Consider the following 18,127-nt stretch of genomic DNA (forward strand, 5'->3'; position numbering starts at 1 on the left):
GATCTTCAGGCAAGCTTTATTTATTAAAATACAAATGAAATATCACCACACCACAGCAAGCCATGGAATAAGAAGAAAGAAATACAGAAATGTAGAAAGGTAAAAGCCCAGAGGCAAAAGAGAGACAAGATAATTTAAGAAAAACTTGGCTAGAGACAAACCAAGCTCAGGTCAGGCATCCATAAGTAAGAATAAGCCTCCATGTGATTTATTTCAGAGCTGGTTGGCAGGCCCTCCAAAAGAGCCAAAAAAGTAAAAACACAGCCCAAAACATGGGTGTGTCTTAATCCAGTCTGACTGAATCCTTAAGAAGAGGGAGACATGCCTGAGTTACATGGCCACCACCAAGAGGCCAGGTGAGGACACACTGACGAGTTGCCAGTCTCTGACCGGGAGGCTGTCCAGTCTTAAAGAGCAAATGAATACAAGAAGAACTGGGTACCCGTCACGATCGAGGCCCCTGTCTAGCCCCATCGCCAGCGTCATGCGTTTGGTTAAGAGGGACATCGCTGGACAGTGAACAAGTACCTAGGGCGTGCCTTACAATGCGTGTGAGCACAGGCTTTGCTCACTTGCTTATGAGAAAAGGGTTTTTCTGAGAGTGGAGGGAAAACGGCTGTCAATTAAATAGTGACATATGACCAAACTGAGTTCAAGGAGCACCGAGCGTGCACACGCACGCACACACACACACAGAGACCTACAAATAAAAACAATCACTACTTAGAACAAGCTCTGCCTAGCCCTGAGCATGAATCATCTTTCCTATAAGGCTTCATTAAGATTCTCACCGTCAGGTGCCAACCATCCCCAAAGAGAGCAGTGAGGCAATTAATGGTTGTATAAATTCAATTAGCTTTCTAAGGTAATTTGAAAGATAATTCCCATAGAAAACTGGAGAGATTGTTTGCTGATGTCACCCCTATTCTTTTCAGAAATGACTTGCGTCAAGGGTTCCAATTAAGGGTGATATGCCCTGGCTGTTTTCTTACCTGCCTGAATGAGCTAAGATAAATGGGCAGAGATAAGGGTGGAGCGAGATAAGGGTGGAGCTTATAAAGGCAGGCAATTGGAGTTTGGGGGAAGAAATGAGATTTCCCACCAGAAAGTATAGTAGGTCCGCCAGCCAAATAAAAAGTTGTTCGTTGAGACAAAGGGCTTTCTGTGTTGTCCCAGATGGCCTCAACACCCTGGGCTTAGCTGCCTCTGTCTCCCAGAAACAAGGCGTACAAACTTGCAAAGCTGCCAGAAACGTAGACAGTTCGGTATCCATGCTGTAGGAGGTGGTTTGTTTGCGACCGGGGACTCCAGAGAGAGGGAATGAGCTGGAGAAGTACTGTGATGGTTGGGCTATCTGGGGAAAGTCTCCACTGACCCTGGCCAAGGAACCCAGAACCATGTGGAGCCTGACAAAATGGGACGAGCGAGCGGTGTGTTGGGTCAGAAGAAAAAGAGGCTGAGATTGACGTAGGACGCCTCAGGACCTGAAAACCCACATGCAGCGCTATGAGTTTCTAGAGCCCGTACCCCGGTCATCACCGGCCACAAGTTCAGAGCTGAAAGTTTTCCCCTTTTGGCCAAGTTCCTGTACCTGCTAAGAAACATCTGCTCAGGTAGGGAAAAGGGCTGCTACTAGAATAAGCCAGGAGTGGAATGGAGGAATTCCAGGTCTCCAGAGGCAATGGTGCAGAGCAGTGGAACCGGAGTAGTCTTTTCTTTTCAGATAAAACATTAATTTTTGAAGCCACTGAATGTGATAAACAGTTGATACGTATCTTGCTCAAGTTCAAAGTGAGCTTTACATCCCCCATGTTGCTTCTAAATAAGAAAGAACCCAGATACTGTTGCTTTGTTGACTCCTTGCTCTTAGAGTAATGCAGACTATTTGCTAATAATAGTGGTGGTCCCTGGATTTATACTCTGGTGGCTCATGAGTTATAGTAACGATATGTATGCATCTCTCTGCTTGTACTGTTTTATAAAATCACTTGTGGTGAGTATTTTTTATATTAGATGCTATAAATTATTTCTGAGTTCTAGTAGGGTTGCTACTTCTATTGATGTACTCGGCCACATCAAAGTAAAGTGAACCTTCTAGCAGGATTGAGTCTTAGAATATAGGACTTCTACAAAGTTGTGGTTGCTTGCCTTCTAACTGTGTTATCCCATAGATCTCGAAAGTTTTATTATTACCACATTTTGCTTGAACCATTCCAAGGAGCCCTAGAATTCTTATAGATTCAATTTTAGTTGTTTTTTTTTTTAAATGCCATTTATTAGCTGGGCTTGTAACCCCAGCTACTTGGAAGTCTGAGGTGAAAAGAGATCAGAAGAAGTTCAAGGTTAGGCTGAACTATATATCCAGTTGAAGGTTCAGCATGGTCAGGTTCGCAAGACCTGTCTCAAATATCTGAAAGTCACACAACCGCAAGGACCTGCGTTTTGATTCTCAGGACCCAGAAAGCTGAGCATGGTGACGACAGTGCACACCTGTAACCCTAGCTGGGGGGGTTGGGGTGAGCAGCAGGGACAGGCGAATTCCTGGAACTCAGGGTCAGCCAGACACACACGGCAACAGAGCTCAAGATTCAGTGGGAGACCCTACTCAAAGAGCAAGGTACAGAGCAATTGAACACACCCAAAGTTGACCTTTGATTTTTCTCATGTGTGCACACATACATGCAACTGCACATGCATGTACCACAGACACATACACATGCAACACCCCCCCTTTAAAAATCTAAAACAAAAAACTTCATTACAATGACAAGACTCCTTAAATTTCAAGACTTGAGTTTGCTCCTCAGCCCACATATGAAACAGATGACCACATGCCTCCTGATCTCAGCACTTGGAAACAGAAGCAGGTAAATCCCTGGGGCTTGCTGGCTGGCCAGTCAGTCTCATCAACCTGTAGATTTCAGGTTAAATGAGATACCCTGTCTCAGATATGACGTGGGGAAGTGTTTAAGAAAGACGCGAGATAGCAAGCCCGGATCTACACACGCATGCAAACCCATGTGTTCACGACCCTCCAGGCACTTGTACCTTCATGCACACCCATGTGCATACACCCTCACCCATATACCCTTGAAACTTCCCTGGCGTACATAAGCTCATATCACAAGATTATCTTGCCGGGCGGTGGTGGCGCACACCTTTAATCCCAGCACTCGGGAGGCAGAGGCAGGTGGATCTCTGTGAGTTCGAGGCCAGCCTGGTCTACAAGAGCTAGTTCCAGGACAGGCACCAAAAACTACAGAGAAACCCTGTCTCAAAAATAAAAAAAAAAAATTTAATTAATTAATTAAAAAAAGATTATCTTTAGGCCAGATGTGGTGGCCCTGGTTAGTTTTTATTGTCCATTTGGTGTGTCTAGAAAGAGGGAACCTCAGCTAAAGAGCTGCCTCTGTCAGATTGGACTATGGGCATGTCTGTGGGGCGTTTTCTCCATTGCTAATTGACCTAGGGCATAGCCTGTCATGGGTGGTGCTGTCCTAGGCTTTATGAAAAACTTAGCTGGGCAGATGCCAAGGAACAGGTTATGAAACACCACTCATCGATAGGTCCTGCTTCAGTTACTGCCTTGAATGTCCTCAAGGGATGGATTATGACCGGAAGTATAATCCAAATACGCCCTTTCCTCTCCAAGTTGGTTTAGCCATGGCAATTATTCCAGCAATAGAAAGTAGACTAGAAACTAGTGCATACCTGCCATCATAGATGGGAAGGGGAGGCTGGAGCATCAACACTCAGGTACAGAGCGAGTGTAACGCAGCCTGGACAGCGTGATAACCGAACCTGCCTCAGAAAAAAAAATGTCGTCCCAAAGTCTTCCTTTCTTTAAATAATTTTAGTCTACCTTGTACGAAAATATTTTAATTCTTACTTTCTTACTACAGATTAAGCTAAGATTTAGAGTACCGACTGATGAGAGAGGTGGAGGGGGAACTGGTACAATTATGCCAGCGGCTCCTTGGGAACCTGTGTGTTTCCGGGCCCAGCGTCAGAGTTAGCATCTGTCCCCTTGCTGACCTCCAGAGATGACGACCAGGGATAAAGAAGAACGAGGGGGATATCTCCTTGTTCTACCCACTTTTCCTTCCTTTCTGTTGAGGAAGTATTTCCTCAGGCAGTGGGCCATAAGGAAAACAGATTTAGACAATGTAGCTATAACAGCTCGCCACACCCCTGCGTCAGCATCTCTCGGCTGAGTGGGTTCCCAGCCTCAAGCTTCTTTTAATAGAGGAAACAGTTGAGACGATGAAGAAACCTAGTGTTGTGTGCAAGGGATCCTGAGCCCCGCCTCTCAGCCTTGTGCAACCCTTTAGAAGTTACTCAACCCCCTACGCTTCATTCCGGAACCGCAGCGCAGGGCAGATAATCCTCACGGCTGGCTGTTCTCTCTGAAGGGAAGCAGAACGGTTCACACTTTGAACAAGAGTCCCATTGCTAATTGGAAGCCTGTCCAGGGAGGCCCAGTAGAAAGACTTCCGCCGCTGGGTGTGGCGGTGCACGCTTCTAATCCCAGCCCTTGGGAGGCAGAGGCAGAGCGAGCTCTAAATTCAAGTCTAGCCTGGGCTACAGAGAAGAGTTACAGGGCAGTCAAGGCTTCAGAGAGGGAGCAGGGAGGGGAGGAGAGGAGAGGGGAGGGAAGGGGAGGGGAGGGGAGAGGAGGGGAGGAGGGGGAGAGGAGAGGAAGAAAAAGATTTATGCATGCCACATGAATCTGAGAATCCAGAGCTCTCTGGTCCTGGCAAGGTGCAATGGCTGCTACTTGGTGGAGAATGGCATTTGCCTCTGGAACATTTTTTACCCTAGTTGCCCGTGAGATGCTTCATACCCAAGAGTGGCCTCAGGGCACAGTGCTTGCAGCTCTGCGGGCTCTGCCGCTTACCACGTGGAGGTGGCAATGTGACTGTCTGTCACCCTCGTCCTTGTCACAGAGAGTGCTGTGTTAATCTTCATGATACGGCTGTGTTATGATTAGGGTCCTTAGAAGAATCTGGCTTTCCTCCGACGCCCTGGTACTTCCGTCTTGCTAGGGCTTTGCAATATAGACTCTTATTCAAAGGTTTTTTTTTCTTTCCCTGAATATTCAGTTCTTTGGGTAATAGTTTTTGTTTTGTTTTTGAGAATGTAATTGTTTTTTTACAAGATTTGAGAACTAAGTTTCAATAGTCAGCCCACTGAAAATGTGGTGTCCACTGGCAGCTCAACCCTGCTGACAGGTGGCTGCCAAGTGGGGCATTAGTGGGAGAGGCACCCTGATTCTGACCGCTTTCTCTTTCACATTCTTGCGCTTTTCCAGCCAAGAGCCAGAGGAGCCAGAGGGCGGGGGAACCTTTAGAAATGTCAGACATTCTCCGGGAGCTGCTCCGTGTCTCCGAGAAGGCTGCTAACATCGCCCGGGCGTGCCGGCAGCAGGAGGCCCTCTTCCAGCTGCTCGTGCAGGAGAAGAAAGATGCGGAGAAGAACAAGAAGTTCGCGGCGGACTTCAAGACCCTGGCCGACGTGCTGGTGCAGGAAGTCGTAAAGCAGAACATGGAGAATAAGGTGAGAGGTCAGGGCCAAGGTGGCTGTGAGCCGCTTGCCTCTGCCACTCTGCTTCTCTCTGAGTAAAACAGCGGGTCTTTTACTGATCCTCAGGATATCCCCGAGCCAAACGAGCATCTTCTGGTCTTCCCTTATTTTTCATTACACTATTACGAAAATGGTCTTTGCGGGAAATCAATGAAGGATCGAAAAGCGAACAAATGGAGGGGACTCAGAATTCTAACATGAGTTCATAGAGTCGACTCTTTGGTTTATTGATGAGCTCCTTGTTAATAAATAATTCCTGTTCTCTGCGACAGGACACAATTAAGGTCCCTCCGAAGCCCAGTGTTAGACTCTCCTTGCGGCTGGGGATTGCTGGCGTCTCTTTGCGGGTTTGCACGACCTGTCTCACTTGCTTTGACTCCTTAGTCCCTTCACTATTTGTGTAACGTTGGCCTTGGTTACGGGCTTGGGATTGGGTAAAAATCTCCCTTGATCCTCCTATAAAAATATGGTCATGACAGCCAGTGACTGTGGTTCTCAGTGTGGAAGTGGCCAGGCGAAGCTAATGTCCTAGTATCCTAACAGTGATGCCAGCAGACGCATGGAAATGTGTCTCTGGCTTCGCGAATTCTCGCTGGTGAACCCGGCGACAGTTTTGTACAAAGAACTATTATTCCACTGTGATCCAGGTGTCACAGGGAGCTTGGATAAGTGATCCGAAATTACACAGCACAGCGTGACAGCTCTTGAACGTAGGAAATGGTTCTGAGTGTGTGGCCACTAGGGTTCCCGTTGGCTTTCATATCATCCCTTCCCCACCTCTTTTTTTTTTCTAATTTAAAAGAATGGAGCTTTATGATAGAAAAAATTTTTTTAAAAAAAAACTACTTTCATATTTTTAATGATTTTTTTTAAATTTGAGGATCATTTTAGAATGAAGTAAAATCTTGACCATGGGCGTGAGAAGAGAGTACCTAAGTTATATAAAATCTCCACAGACTGTTTCGTCTTCATGCCCTTTTCTACCTGGCTCTGGCAAGCTCAATGAAGGAAGTTTTTTTTTTGTTGTTGTTGTTGTTACTGATGGAGACAGTTATACACAAGGGCCGGTTGAGCAACCGGATTGGATACGTATCAACATTACTTTTATGGGTTAATATGTGACCCCCCCCTTCAGCATTAGAGCAAGTCCAGGCAATTATTCATGAACAACTGCTGGAATTTATGAAACAAATACTTTCCACCTGAGCTGCTTTAGATATTTTTATTTCAGACCCCTTCTGCCTGCATTCCTCTAGACAGCTCTGGAAACAGGTGTGGGGGAACTGGCAGATGGCCAGCCCGGTTGTAGGCCCGGTTCTGTTTTGCAAAAGACAAAGAATAGCAGGTGCTGTGGCCCTTGTGTTTTGCGCATCTGGGAATGTTCGAGTGTGTGAGGCAGTCCCTTCCCTGAAAATAGCAGGAATATGGGAGTCAGCACGTATTTTGAGAAAAAGTATCTTCCGAGGGCCAGGAGTGAAATGTGTTCATGTGAACACTAACATGGACATTTGAGGAAAGTCTCACTCAATCCCAGTTCACGCTATACCCATGCTTACGTCATAGGTCCCTACAGTGCTGGGTTTCTTTCTTTTTCTCTTTCTTTTCCTCCTTTCTTTTTTTCCTTTGGCACACCGATGGGTGCAGAGATGTTATCTGAAATGAAAATAAAACCTAAGATTACCTTCTAGTCTTTTTCTACCTTTAGAAATTCTCTTAGGGACTGGAGAGATGGCTCAGTGGTTAAGAGCACTGACTGTTCTTCAGAGGACATGAGTTGGATTTCAAGAAGCCGTATGGCAGATCACAACCATTTATGATGTATCTGATTCCCTCCTCTGATGTGCAGACATATATGAAAAGTACCCATATACCTAAAATGCAAAAATAAATTATAAAAAAAATTTTTAATGAAATTATTTTAAGGACATTAGCCAATAACATGAGTTTTCACAGGCTGGTGTTTAGGAGCAAGGTTAATAAATGTCCCCAGTCCTGTGGCATCCCAGCCCTGTAACCGGTCAGTCACGTGGCCATCCAGCCCTGTGACCATCCAGTCCTGTGGCCATCCAGCCCTGTGGCATCCCAGCCCTGTGGCCGTCCAGTCCTGTGGCCATCCAGCCCTGTGGCATCCCAGCCCTGTGGCCGTCCAGTCCTGTGGCCATCCAGCCCTGTGGCATCCCAGCCCTGTGGCCGTCCAGCCCTGTGGCCATCCAGCCCTGTGGCATCCCAGTCCTGTGGCCGTCCAGCCCTGTGGCACTCCAGCAAAAGGCTCACAGCACATAAGGAGCCTGATCTCAGTCATGGATTACATGTTCTAGACTGGCAAAGGAATAGGAAAATATTAGACAGAACCAATATTAGCCCAGAACGAAGCTGGCTTCTTTTTCCACGCTCAGGCTGACTCCGACTATGAAAGTTTGGAGTTTCAAATCTAACTTATGGAACTCTCTTCAGAACTGATTTGTGGGGCTGGGGGTTGTTGGTTTGTTTTTCAAACTTTGACTTATTCAGTTTCCAGGCTTGGGGAAAAAAATTTTTGGAGAAGAATCCAATGAATTTACAAATGATTTGGGTAAGTAGAAGAACCTTAATGTGTTTTATAACTTAATCATAGTATTCTAGTTTCTAACTTGGAACATAAAATAAATGAATGCTAGAAAACTTTGGGTATAAACAGCATCACATGCTTAAATGTAAAGCTTTATATAGGCGCTACCTCAGAATAGGATGGCATTTGAGTTAGAGAGAGGTGAGGTGGTTTCTTGGTCTTGGAATAATTTATCAGCATTTTAGCCATCGCGACCTAGCCTTTGGGAAAATTCTATAGCCTTTTGAAAACCTAATGGGATGATTGATGCCCCAGAAAGGTGTTTGTCTACACAGTTGAGTGGACAGTGCCTGAGCAGGGATTTAAACCCATTTGGGGACAGCCTGGACTCTACAGCTCTGGGCTAAGTGTGTAGCAGATCCCTCAGTCCTGAAGTAATGTATGATGTTGCCCCAGTACCCTCTGCATTTCATCTCAGAACCTCTGTAAAGGTAGCTGAAGTTTCCATTCTGTTTCAGGGAAGAGGGCCCACTTGTTCATCTGGGCTGCCCGGCCAGCTTAACCCCCGAATTAACCACACAGAAATTGTATTAATTAAATCACTGCTTGGCCCATTATGTCTAGCCTCTTATTGCCTAACTCTCACATCTTGATTAAACCCATTTCTGTTTATCTGTATATTGCCACATGGCAGTGGCTTACTGGGAAAGATTCTAACCGGCTCTGTCCATCTCAGACAGAGGATCCATGGCTTCTCCTGACTGGGCCCTTCTTCCTCCCAGCATTCATTTCTGTTTTCCCCGCCTACCTAAGTCCTGCCCTATCAAAAGGCCAAGGCAGTTTCTTTATTCATCAACCAATGAAAGCAACACATAAACAGAAGGACCTCCTACCCCACCATTCCGTACCAATCTTTTAATTTTATTTTGTTGTTGTTCTGTTGGAGGTGGGACCTTGCTGGGTTATAACTGGTCTCAAATTCTTGGTTCTAGTCATTTCTCACCTCAACTCCCAGAGTAGCTGAGACCACAGGCATGAACCTCTCCCCTGGCTTTTTATATACATTTCTATGTGTCTAAAAGTTTCTATACATTCCTATGACTCCAAGAAAGAAGACAGAAATCTTATTCACACTTCCAAAAGTTAAAAGTAACTGTTATGAGTATCACACAGTACGTCCTAATTTACAGTCCTACATTTTCATGGCTGTTTCATAAACAGTTAATTTAATGTTTCATCTGATACTCCTGAGTATAAACAATATTTTTGTTAAAAGCAGCATTACAGGAAAAAGCAAGAAGTATTTCCATATGTGGATAAGACCTATGGTCTTTTTCAGTAACATTCCAACATGGACAGAGAAAAGTCAAAAGACAAAACTAAGTAACAGAATAATTATTGAAGCTGAAGAATTTCAACTTTTGTGTGGAGTTCCTTGAATGCAAACCTTTGCCCTTGTAGTTCCTTTTCTGGGGGAGCAGGCTGAGTCCTGGAGCCTAACCTCTCCATCAAGAGGACGCCACAGAGCCATTAGCGTCCACCGCTTTATAAAGAGCCCAGGGGATCCTGGCAGGGTTTCCGAACCAGCGCTGTGGACATACCGCACCCACCTAACCCAAGAGCTCAGCTCAGCTGCCCACTCTCCTCGCTGCCCCTCTGCCTCCCGCGGTCCGGTCTTCTCCCTGAATCTCTCAAGGAGCCGTGGCTCTAATTTTTCTTCATTCTAGGGGAAAAGATCACCGTGGAGCTGCGGTCCACAGAGGCGGAGACAGCAGAGCTTCTCAGCAGAGTCCTGGATGGCAACGTGCCGGCGTCTGAAGCGCTGGCGAAGGTGGTGCATCAGGATGTGGACCTAAGTGACCCCACTCTGGAGTCCCTGGAGATCAGGGTCCCACAGGAAATTCTGGGGATTTGGGTGGACCCCATAGGTAAGTGCGGGACTGCTACTCATTTGTGCCCAGTGTTCTTGAGGGGTCAGGGCGGCTCCAGGAAATAGAAACCATTAGAACTAAATAGTCTAGATCTCCTGGAACATTCGTTATCATTATTTTTTTTAAAGATTTATTTATTTATTTATGTATACAGTATTCTCAGTACTCTGCCTGCAGGCCAGAAGAGGGCACAGATCTCATTACAGGTGGTTGTGAGCCACCATGTGGTTGCTGGAAATTGAACTCAGGACCTTTGGAAGAGCAGCCAGTGCTCTTAACCGCTGAGCCATCTCTCCAGCCCACTAATGGATCTGTAAATGCCTGGTAAATCTGTGAGAATGTGAAGTGACCACGATGAGCACCTCTCCGAGAGAGAGTACCGTCCTAACAGATTCTTACCGTCTGCTAGTACAGGCTGGATCTCCAGATTTTAAAACACTAAGCCCAAACTGGTGCTTTTAGGGAGAGTTGTGAGCTTTAAATCGTGGGCTACTCATTCAGTTAGGCAACAGTCAAAACCGTAGTCAAGCGAAACGGCCGAATGGGGCTTAGGTGACCGGCAAGCCGGCGTCAAACCTCCCAAGCCTTAGTCCTTGTTGTGGTAGAATTGTCACTAGAGTGCATGCTTCTGAAACAGCGCTGTCTCTACAAGGTCCCAAGACTTAACGTCTCCCAACTTTCCCATCTTCCCCATCGATTCTGCTTGACACAACTAGTGGCGAACATTATCCTTTCTCAGCATCCTGTGCTACGCACAACACAACACGGCGGCTTGTCTTACATCAGATAGCTGCATAACATGCAATCAGTGCATTGGCTATGAGCATTAAAATTTCCACCCAAGCCTCTGGTCATGTCAGGGTAAATTGATGTTTTTACAGTTCTGAGGAAAGCCATCTCCTTTGTCTTAGTTCCACCCTGAATAGGTGTTTGTCTGTGTCCCTGGGTCTTTGGCTGGGCACGGTCTTCACTGTGTGCTGACTCAGGGGACTTGGTACTGCACCAACGCCTGTCGCATGCTGATGAGGCCAGTAGCTGCTCAGTCTGCCATACTGGAAGCCTTAGCAGTGCCAGTTGGTCCTGAGGCCTGGGGAATCCCTGGAGACTACTGGTCGTCTGTCCATGTTGAAAGTTCAGAGATGCTAATGTGTTTATGTCAGTGAAGGACGCCAGCAGCAGCAGCAGCAGCAGCAGCAGCAGCTGAAGAGTAGGTGCTTGCACCAGCAAGAAGAAAAGCAAGAAGGAAAAATCAGCACCACTTTGCCTCATGCGTCTTTACAGCCGGGCTGCTGGAAGGCACTGCCCACTCTGAGAGAGGATTGTGCCCCCTCCACAGTGCTTCCAGATAATACCTCCAGACACACCCAGATCCATACCTCTTAGTTGATCCCAGATCCGATCAGGCTGACAACCGAGATCAACCCTCACAAGCACTGTGATGCCGGCCCTCTTCCCTGTTAGGCCGGCTTCATCATCTCCTTCCTTGCAGCTTGGAGAGATGAATGAAGACAATGAGAGGCCATTCTGTATCTGACAGATCCCTAGAAGCTTTTCCATCTCAGATTGTTCCAGTCCTCTGATGAGTAACAGTTCTTAAAAAACAAAAATAAAAACAAAACATCCTGCCAGCTATCAGGAGCTGTTGGCCTTTTCAGTGTGTTTTTAATGGTGTGTGCACGCGCTCCTGTGCACACAGCACAGCACAGATTGTAGTGTGTCGTTCTCATTCCTTTTTTGCCTGATCTGAAACTCACCCATTCTATTAGACTGGCAGTTCAGCAATCCCCAGAGAACCTCTTGTCTCCGCCTCCTCCCCTGCACTGGGCTTTTGAAGAGGGACCTGCTTTGCCTGACATCTTGTGTGGGTGCCGGGAATCCCAACTCAAGACCTCATGCCTTCGATGCTTTACCCACTGAGTTGTCTTCCCAGCCCTAGCTGCCTTAGAGGCCTTGTTATATGCAAGGTGCTGTATTAGATTCCTCAGGACTGTGGCCATGTTCTCCCCCTTAAAGAGTTCTCAGACTTACAGGGCAGAGGCGGGAAGATCTCCAGCTGGAGACCCGCCCGTGCTGCACAGAGACCCTGTCTCAAGACAACACATTTTTCCCTAAACTTCCCATACACTGAATGCAATAGAAGCAATGATATATAAGAATACAAATGATTCAGGTCAGGCAGCGCCCAATGATGAAATCTGATAGATTACTAAATTAGAAGGGGAATTTATACAGGATAAAAAAAAATCCTCGATCGATCCACCATGATCTAATAACCCATCTGTGCCTGTATGTTTGTTTCATTTTTCAGATTCCACCTATCAGTATATTAAAGGTTCTGCCGATGTGAAATCCAACCAGGGAGTCTTCCCCAGTGGGCTTCAGTGTGTGACGATTTTGATTGGTGTCTATGATATACAGACAGGCGTGCCCCTGATGGGAGTCATCAACCAGCCTTTTGTGTCTCAGAATCTAACTACTCTAAGGTAAAAGACATTTCCGGTTTTGGTCGCCCAGCTTCAGCCTTGCTTGTTAGTATGGTCACTTCACATGGCCTTCTCACGACTGGGTTCTATGGGGTTTCCCACTGTGAGTCCACAGGGCTAAATTAGGATGCCTCCTCTCTTCAGTCCTGGATTTGGCAGGGTTTTGCTTGGGTGTAAGTGCACGTTGGTGCTTTAAAAGAAATTAATTCGGTCTCAGAGAAACCACGGCTTTGCATTTGAGATATAGCAACCCTATTCCTGTTTCTAAAATCCACTCAAAACCACACATGTAGATTAATGCTCAATGCTGTCCTCTGATTCATTGGAACACGGTAGATGCCACCACTATGTGGCCAGGTGAATTTCTGTATTATGGTGGAAGAAATGCAGAATCAAACATGGAAAGTATTTAGGGGAATTTTTGTCAGATATGGCCAGGGTTGACTCGAATTCCTTCCAAATACTGCCAGCATCAGTGTGGAAGCTGTCCTCTGCCGCCCCCACCTTTCCACTAATCCCCTCTCACAGCCTGGATAGTGGCCAGGCTTCTGTGTTGGGGGCTGACTCCTGGGCATAGCAGAGTCTGAGCAGAGGCGGCAGACCCTTTTCCTTCTCATTGAAAAAAACAGGACTGCCTGTGTTCATTCATCTTCGGGTTGCTTCAGATAAGAATCCTTTGTTCTTTAAGATTTAAAAGTTTAAGCCTCTGGAATTTTCCTCTACTCCATTTTTTTTTTCAAACTATTTTGATAATGTTTTAAAAGGTCATTAAAACATTAGGGACCCTGTAAGCCCAGCACTCCATAGACACAAGAGGACTCCAAAGCCAGCTTTGGAGGGCCTCAGATTCAGGGGTGAACCAGATTTGATTTCAGGTTTCTCCACTTAAGGATCCAGGCCACTTTAGCAAGTTACTTGCTTTCTCTAAAGGTAGCCTCTCATCTGTAAACAGAGCCCTGGACAGGAGGGGAGGTGGGTAGACAAAACTGTTATTACTGTTATTGCCAACAATAACCACAGGAGGCCATCTTACTTGGTGTTTGATGTCAAAGTGAAGCTTAGAGACTCAGAATAAAGAGGAGGAGATTTACAAGAAGACTTAGACCTGTCTCTTTCCCTCTAGGACTTTGAATAACAAAAGCGGGATTGAGTTTTGGCTTTGTTCCTAGAGGTCAGAGATCCTAGCAGGCTTAGTGTTAACCCAGCTGGGTTTGAGGCGAGGTAAAGAGTCCGTGTTTCTCTCACAGAAACACAGGCGCTTGCTTGCAGTCAGCTTAGAATTAATTAGTAGCTTGATGTCCATTTATAGGCTCAGGATCATTAAAACTCAATTTGCTCTGAGGCAGTGTGCATTTTTTCATATCGTTATATTTGAAAGGCGCCTGCGTCAACCAGCGTGCTAATCACCAGCTAAACCTGTTTCCTGCAGGTGGACGGGGCAGTACTACTGGGGCCTCTCCTACATGGGGACCAACATCCATTCCCCGCAGATCGCCCTCTCTAAAGGGACCGGCGGTGAAACCCGGACTGAAAACTCAGACGGGGAGCTCTCCCGCCCCCTTTCCGCAGTCATCAGTACCAGCGAGAACGAGACCATCAAAGCGGCGCTGTCGCGAGTGTGCAGAGGCGGCGTCTTCCCGGCAGCGGGGGCAGGCTACAAGAGCCTCTGTGTAGTCCAAGGCCTGGTTGACATTTACATCTTCTCAGAGGACACCACATTCAAGTGGGACTCCTGTGCCGCCCACGCCATTCTGAGGGCCATGGGTGGGGGCATTGTAGACATGAAAGAGTGCTTGGCGCGAAATCCCGAACCGGGGCTGGACTTACCACAATTGCTGTATCACACGGAAAACAAAGGTGCTTCCGGAGTGGATCTCTGGGCCAACAAGGGAGGACTGATAGCCTATAGGTCCAGGCATCGGCTGGACACTTTCCTGAGCTGCCTCATCCAAAACCTCGGACCTTTGAAGACACAGACATAGGGCCCTGACCTCAACTTGCCCTAAAGCTGAACGGAACCCCTTTGTGCTGTCTGTTAATGTTCCCTTGTCTCTTTTCAGGGACATTTTCCCGTTATGTGTTCATAATGTTAATTTCTGTAAATTAATGACATTCATGTCACAACTAAGTTGGTATATGATATTCTTACAGGGAACCTTGTTCTGTTAATGTTGCTTGGAACTCTTCAATAAAATTCCAAGGGAGGAGTGAAATTGCCCGGCTGGAGTAGAATGGCTGAATGGAGCCAGGCTGGAGCTGGGTTTTATTTCTCATCCTGGAGAAGAAATCTGTGGTTCGGGCCTGAGGCAGGAGATTCAGAACTGTGGATCTGAATAATGGAGCCAAGTGCATAGGCTTTCAATAGTTTGTGTTTCTCCTTTAAAATAAATAAGTAAAAGCTCGATGCGGAGGCAGGGAGGGAATTGGAAATCAGGAAACAAAAAGAAGAGATATACAGAGACTGGAGAAAGCATGGAGAGAGAGAGAGAGAGAGAGAGAGAGAGAGAGAGAGAGAGAGAGAGATATGCAGTCAAGTGATAGCTAACTTCCTACCATAGGTCAAGCAGAAGAGGTGTGTGTGCATGTGTGTGTGTGTGTGTGTGTGTGTGTAAATGTATATGCAAGTGAGTGATAGCTAACCTCCTACCATAAGCCAAGCAGAAGAGGTGGGGCAAAGAGCTCTCTCTGTTTTGCATAGCTATTTACTCTCTACTGTAACCCCAGTGTGACCCTCTGTTTTGCCACACTAACGAGTCTTAGAGCTGTGCAGTGTCCTTCCGCAGCCCAGGTCACCCTGGTGATGTCCACTGGAGGGATCAAGCAAACCTTCAGCCGGCTGCAGTCCCTCCGTGCTCTCTGGGTACTGATGGCTGTTTCTACGTTAATATTACAATCCCATGTTACTGGGAGGAATAATACCCAAGTTACTGGGAGAAAGTCAGACCTGTTTGTTTCTTCCGTTATTCTTAAACTCGAGAAATGAGTTGACAAATAATGTATGTATTTTTATGTTGTACACTTGTGATTCTTTGAAGTGCGCATGCTACATGGAGCCAATAGCTCACCCTTTGTGGTGAGGAGACCGACAAATATTAATAGTAATCTTCCAGGATATGCCCCACTGTTAACTACAGTCGCCATGTTGGATGGTAGATCTCTTGAACATTCTAACTGAAATTTCATCCCCCTTTACCAATGTCTCTTCCTAACTCCCCCCCTGCCTCAGCTCTAAGTCGACGACATTCTACTCCTCGCTCCTGAGTTTGTTTTTTAGACTGCAGAGAGAATCCAGCTCTGTAACGGCAAAGCTCAAATCAGTCGGCCTTGCAGGACCTGTGACAAACACTGGATGATTCCAGAATCCTGACTGCTGTGGTCAATACTATAATAAACATGGGGCGTACTTCAAGGAGGAACGGAAGAACAGACTCCACAAAGCTGTCCTCGGATCTCCACGCGGGCACGTGTGCACCCGCATACGATAATAAAGTTGAGACAGTTAGACCCTGTACAGAACAGAAGCCCTGACCTCGGTTCGTTCTTCTTCCTTTCCATTGCGATCACACACATGAGTCCCATAAACTCTCTGGCGTGTTGGCACCTCCTCGTGGGAGGGGCAGAGAAGCTCATGTGACTTCATGGAAATTTTAGAAGGTTCCCCACGGAGGTTACGCAAAAAGAAAATAATGGACCGTGGCGGAAGAGGGAAGAGGATTCTTCTGTTGCGCAGCTGCTCATAGTTGCCTAGGGGGTTCTTCAGGGGTGTGGCCTAATTAAACTCCGTCCCCTCCCCAGCCCTCAGCAAACACCATTCCACTCCCTGTCTCTATGGGCGGGGCTACTTCAAATTACCTTAGTTAATCGGAGTCAAATTTTTGTGTCTATTTTGTGAATAGCTAATTTCACTTGGCATGTTAGCTTCATTCATGTACATGTATGTCAGCATTTCCCCCTTGTTAAGGCTGAGTGTTATTCCATGGCCTGTGTTCTGCCGTTTTTGTTTATCTTTTCATTTTTTCCCCTTATTTCTGTCTTTGGTGGCTGTACGCAAAGCTGTTATGAACAACAAATTCCCAAATATTGGATAATAGTTTCTATATGCAGTAATGTATATTTCAATTGCAGTCATGTAGAGACAAATCACTAATCACAATTGAAGGTATGGAGGATTGTATAATACTTGATCACAGAAGCAAAAATTAAAATGCTATGCTGAGCTGGGGGAAGCAGAAATAACTTTTTCTGAAAACAAAGCTCGTGATCACTGAATATTTTTGCGAGCATTTCTGATAATTTATGTACATCTATTCCTAGAATTATGCTTTTATAGGTGTCAAATGATCACCACTATCAAAAATTATTCTAAATATGTCCTTAAAATAGTATAGTAAGGGCTGGGGAGAGGATGGCTCAGTGGATACAGTTCTAAATATGAAAATCTGAATTTGCATCTCCGCACGACACAGGAGCCAAGCGTGGCAGCTTGCATAGCCCTGACTCCAGGGCTGGAGTGAGTGAAACAAGATAGGCCATGGAGGTTGACCAGATAGCCTAGCCAAACACAGTTGAGCTTTAAGTTCAGTCTCCTAGTTAGCGACAGGGAGCGTCTCAGCTGGGGGATTGCCTTGATCAGATTGGCCTAGGGAATACCTGTAGGGATATTTTCTTTTCTTTCTTTTTTTTTGTTCTTTGTTTTGTTTTTTCAAGACAGGCTTTCTCTGTGGCTTTGGAGCCTGTCCCGGAACTAGCTCAGGCTGGCCTTGAACTCACAGAGATCCGCCTGCCTCTGCCTCCTGAGTGCTGGGATTAAAGGTGTGCGCCACCACCGCCCAGTGGATATTTTCTTAATTGCTACTTGATGTAAGGGACCCCAGTCCAGTGCGGGTGGTACCATCCCTCAACAGATAAGCCTGAGCTATATAAGCCGGGCAGATGCTAGAGAAAACAGTAGGCAGCTTTTCTTCATGGCTTTTGCTCGAGTTCCTGCCAGGACTCCCTTCAGTAATTTGTAACCTCTAAGATGAAATAAACCCATTTCCTCCTCAGATTGCTTTGAGTTGTGGGGTTTATCACAGCAACAGAAATTGTGCTAGGACATTCAGCGAGAGACCTTGCCTCAGAAAAATATTATGGAGAGCGTATTAGTCAAGGCTTTCTAGAGGAACAGAGCTACTAGAATGAACAACACTTATATATAAAGGGAATTTATTAGAATGGCTGACAGGCAGTGGTCCAGCTAGTCCAACAGTGGCTGCTTCCCAGTGGAGAGCCCAAGAATCCAATAGTTATCTGGTCCACGAGGCTGGAGGTTTCAATCATCTTCAGTTTATCCCAAAGGAGTAGGTTCAAGATAAAGGACTGCCTCAGTAGAGGGCAGGTGACCTTGCCAGCAAGAAGGAGGGCAAGCAGGCAAATGTTTCCTTCCTCCAAGTCTTTTTACGTAGGCTGCCAACAGAAGGCATGGCCCAGATTTGGGGTGGGTCTCCCCACCACCAACAATCCAATCAAGAAGAATTCCTCACAGGTGTGCCCAGTTGCTTGCCTTGTAGTTATTTCCAGATGTAGTTGAGTTGGCCACCGAG

At 46.3% G+C, this 18,127-nt stretch overlaps 1 protein-coding gene across 4 annotated transcripts in view; it reads left to right on the forward strand.

Moving 5' to 3' along the window:
* Window positions 1-17,580, forward strand: part of LOC121459145 (inositol polyphosphate 1-phosphatase-like) — a 31,269-nt gene extending 13,689 nt beyond the window's left edge. For 3 of the 4 annotated variants that reach the window (XM_041668678.1, XM_041668680.1, XM_041668679.1), the window contains exons 2-6: window positions 5,312-5,556; window positions 8,095-8,155; window positions 9,859-10,059; window positions 12,371-12,545; window positions 13,975-17,580. In XM_041668678.1, the coding sequence (XP_041524612.1) occupies window positions 5,353-5,556; window positions 8,095-8,155; window positions 9,859-10,059; window positions 12,371-12,545; window positions 13,975-14,527 (1,194 nt within the window). In that variant the 5' untranslated portion in view covers window positions 5,312-5,352 and the 3' untranslated portion in view covers window positions 14,528-17,580. Of the gene's footprint in view, window positions 1-319; window positions 357-5,311; window positions 5,557-8,094; window positions 8,156-9,858; window positions 10,060-12,370; window positions 12,546-13,974 lie in introns of those variants that run through there. The other variant, XM_041668677.1, reaches the window with a different exon arrangement.
* Window positions 17,581-18,127: the final 547 nt, after the last annotated feature.

This window comes from Microtus oregoni, unplaced genomic scaffold (assembly GCF_018167655.1).
Source record: "Microtus oregoni isolate MIOR12 unplaced genomic scaffold, Mior012 000018F_ref0000195, whole genome shotgun sequence".
NCBI lineage: Eukaryota > Metazoa > Chordata > Mammalia > Rodentia > Cricetidae > Microtus > Microtus oregoni.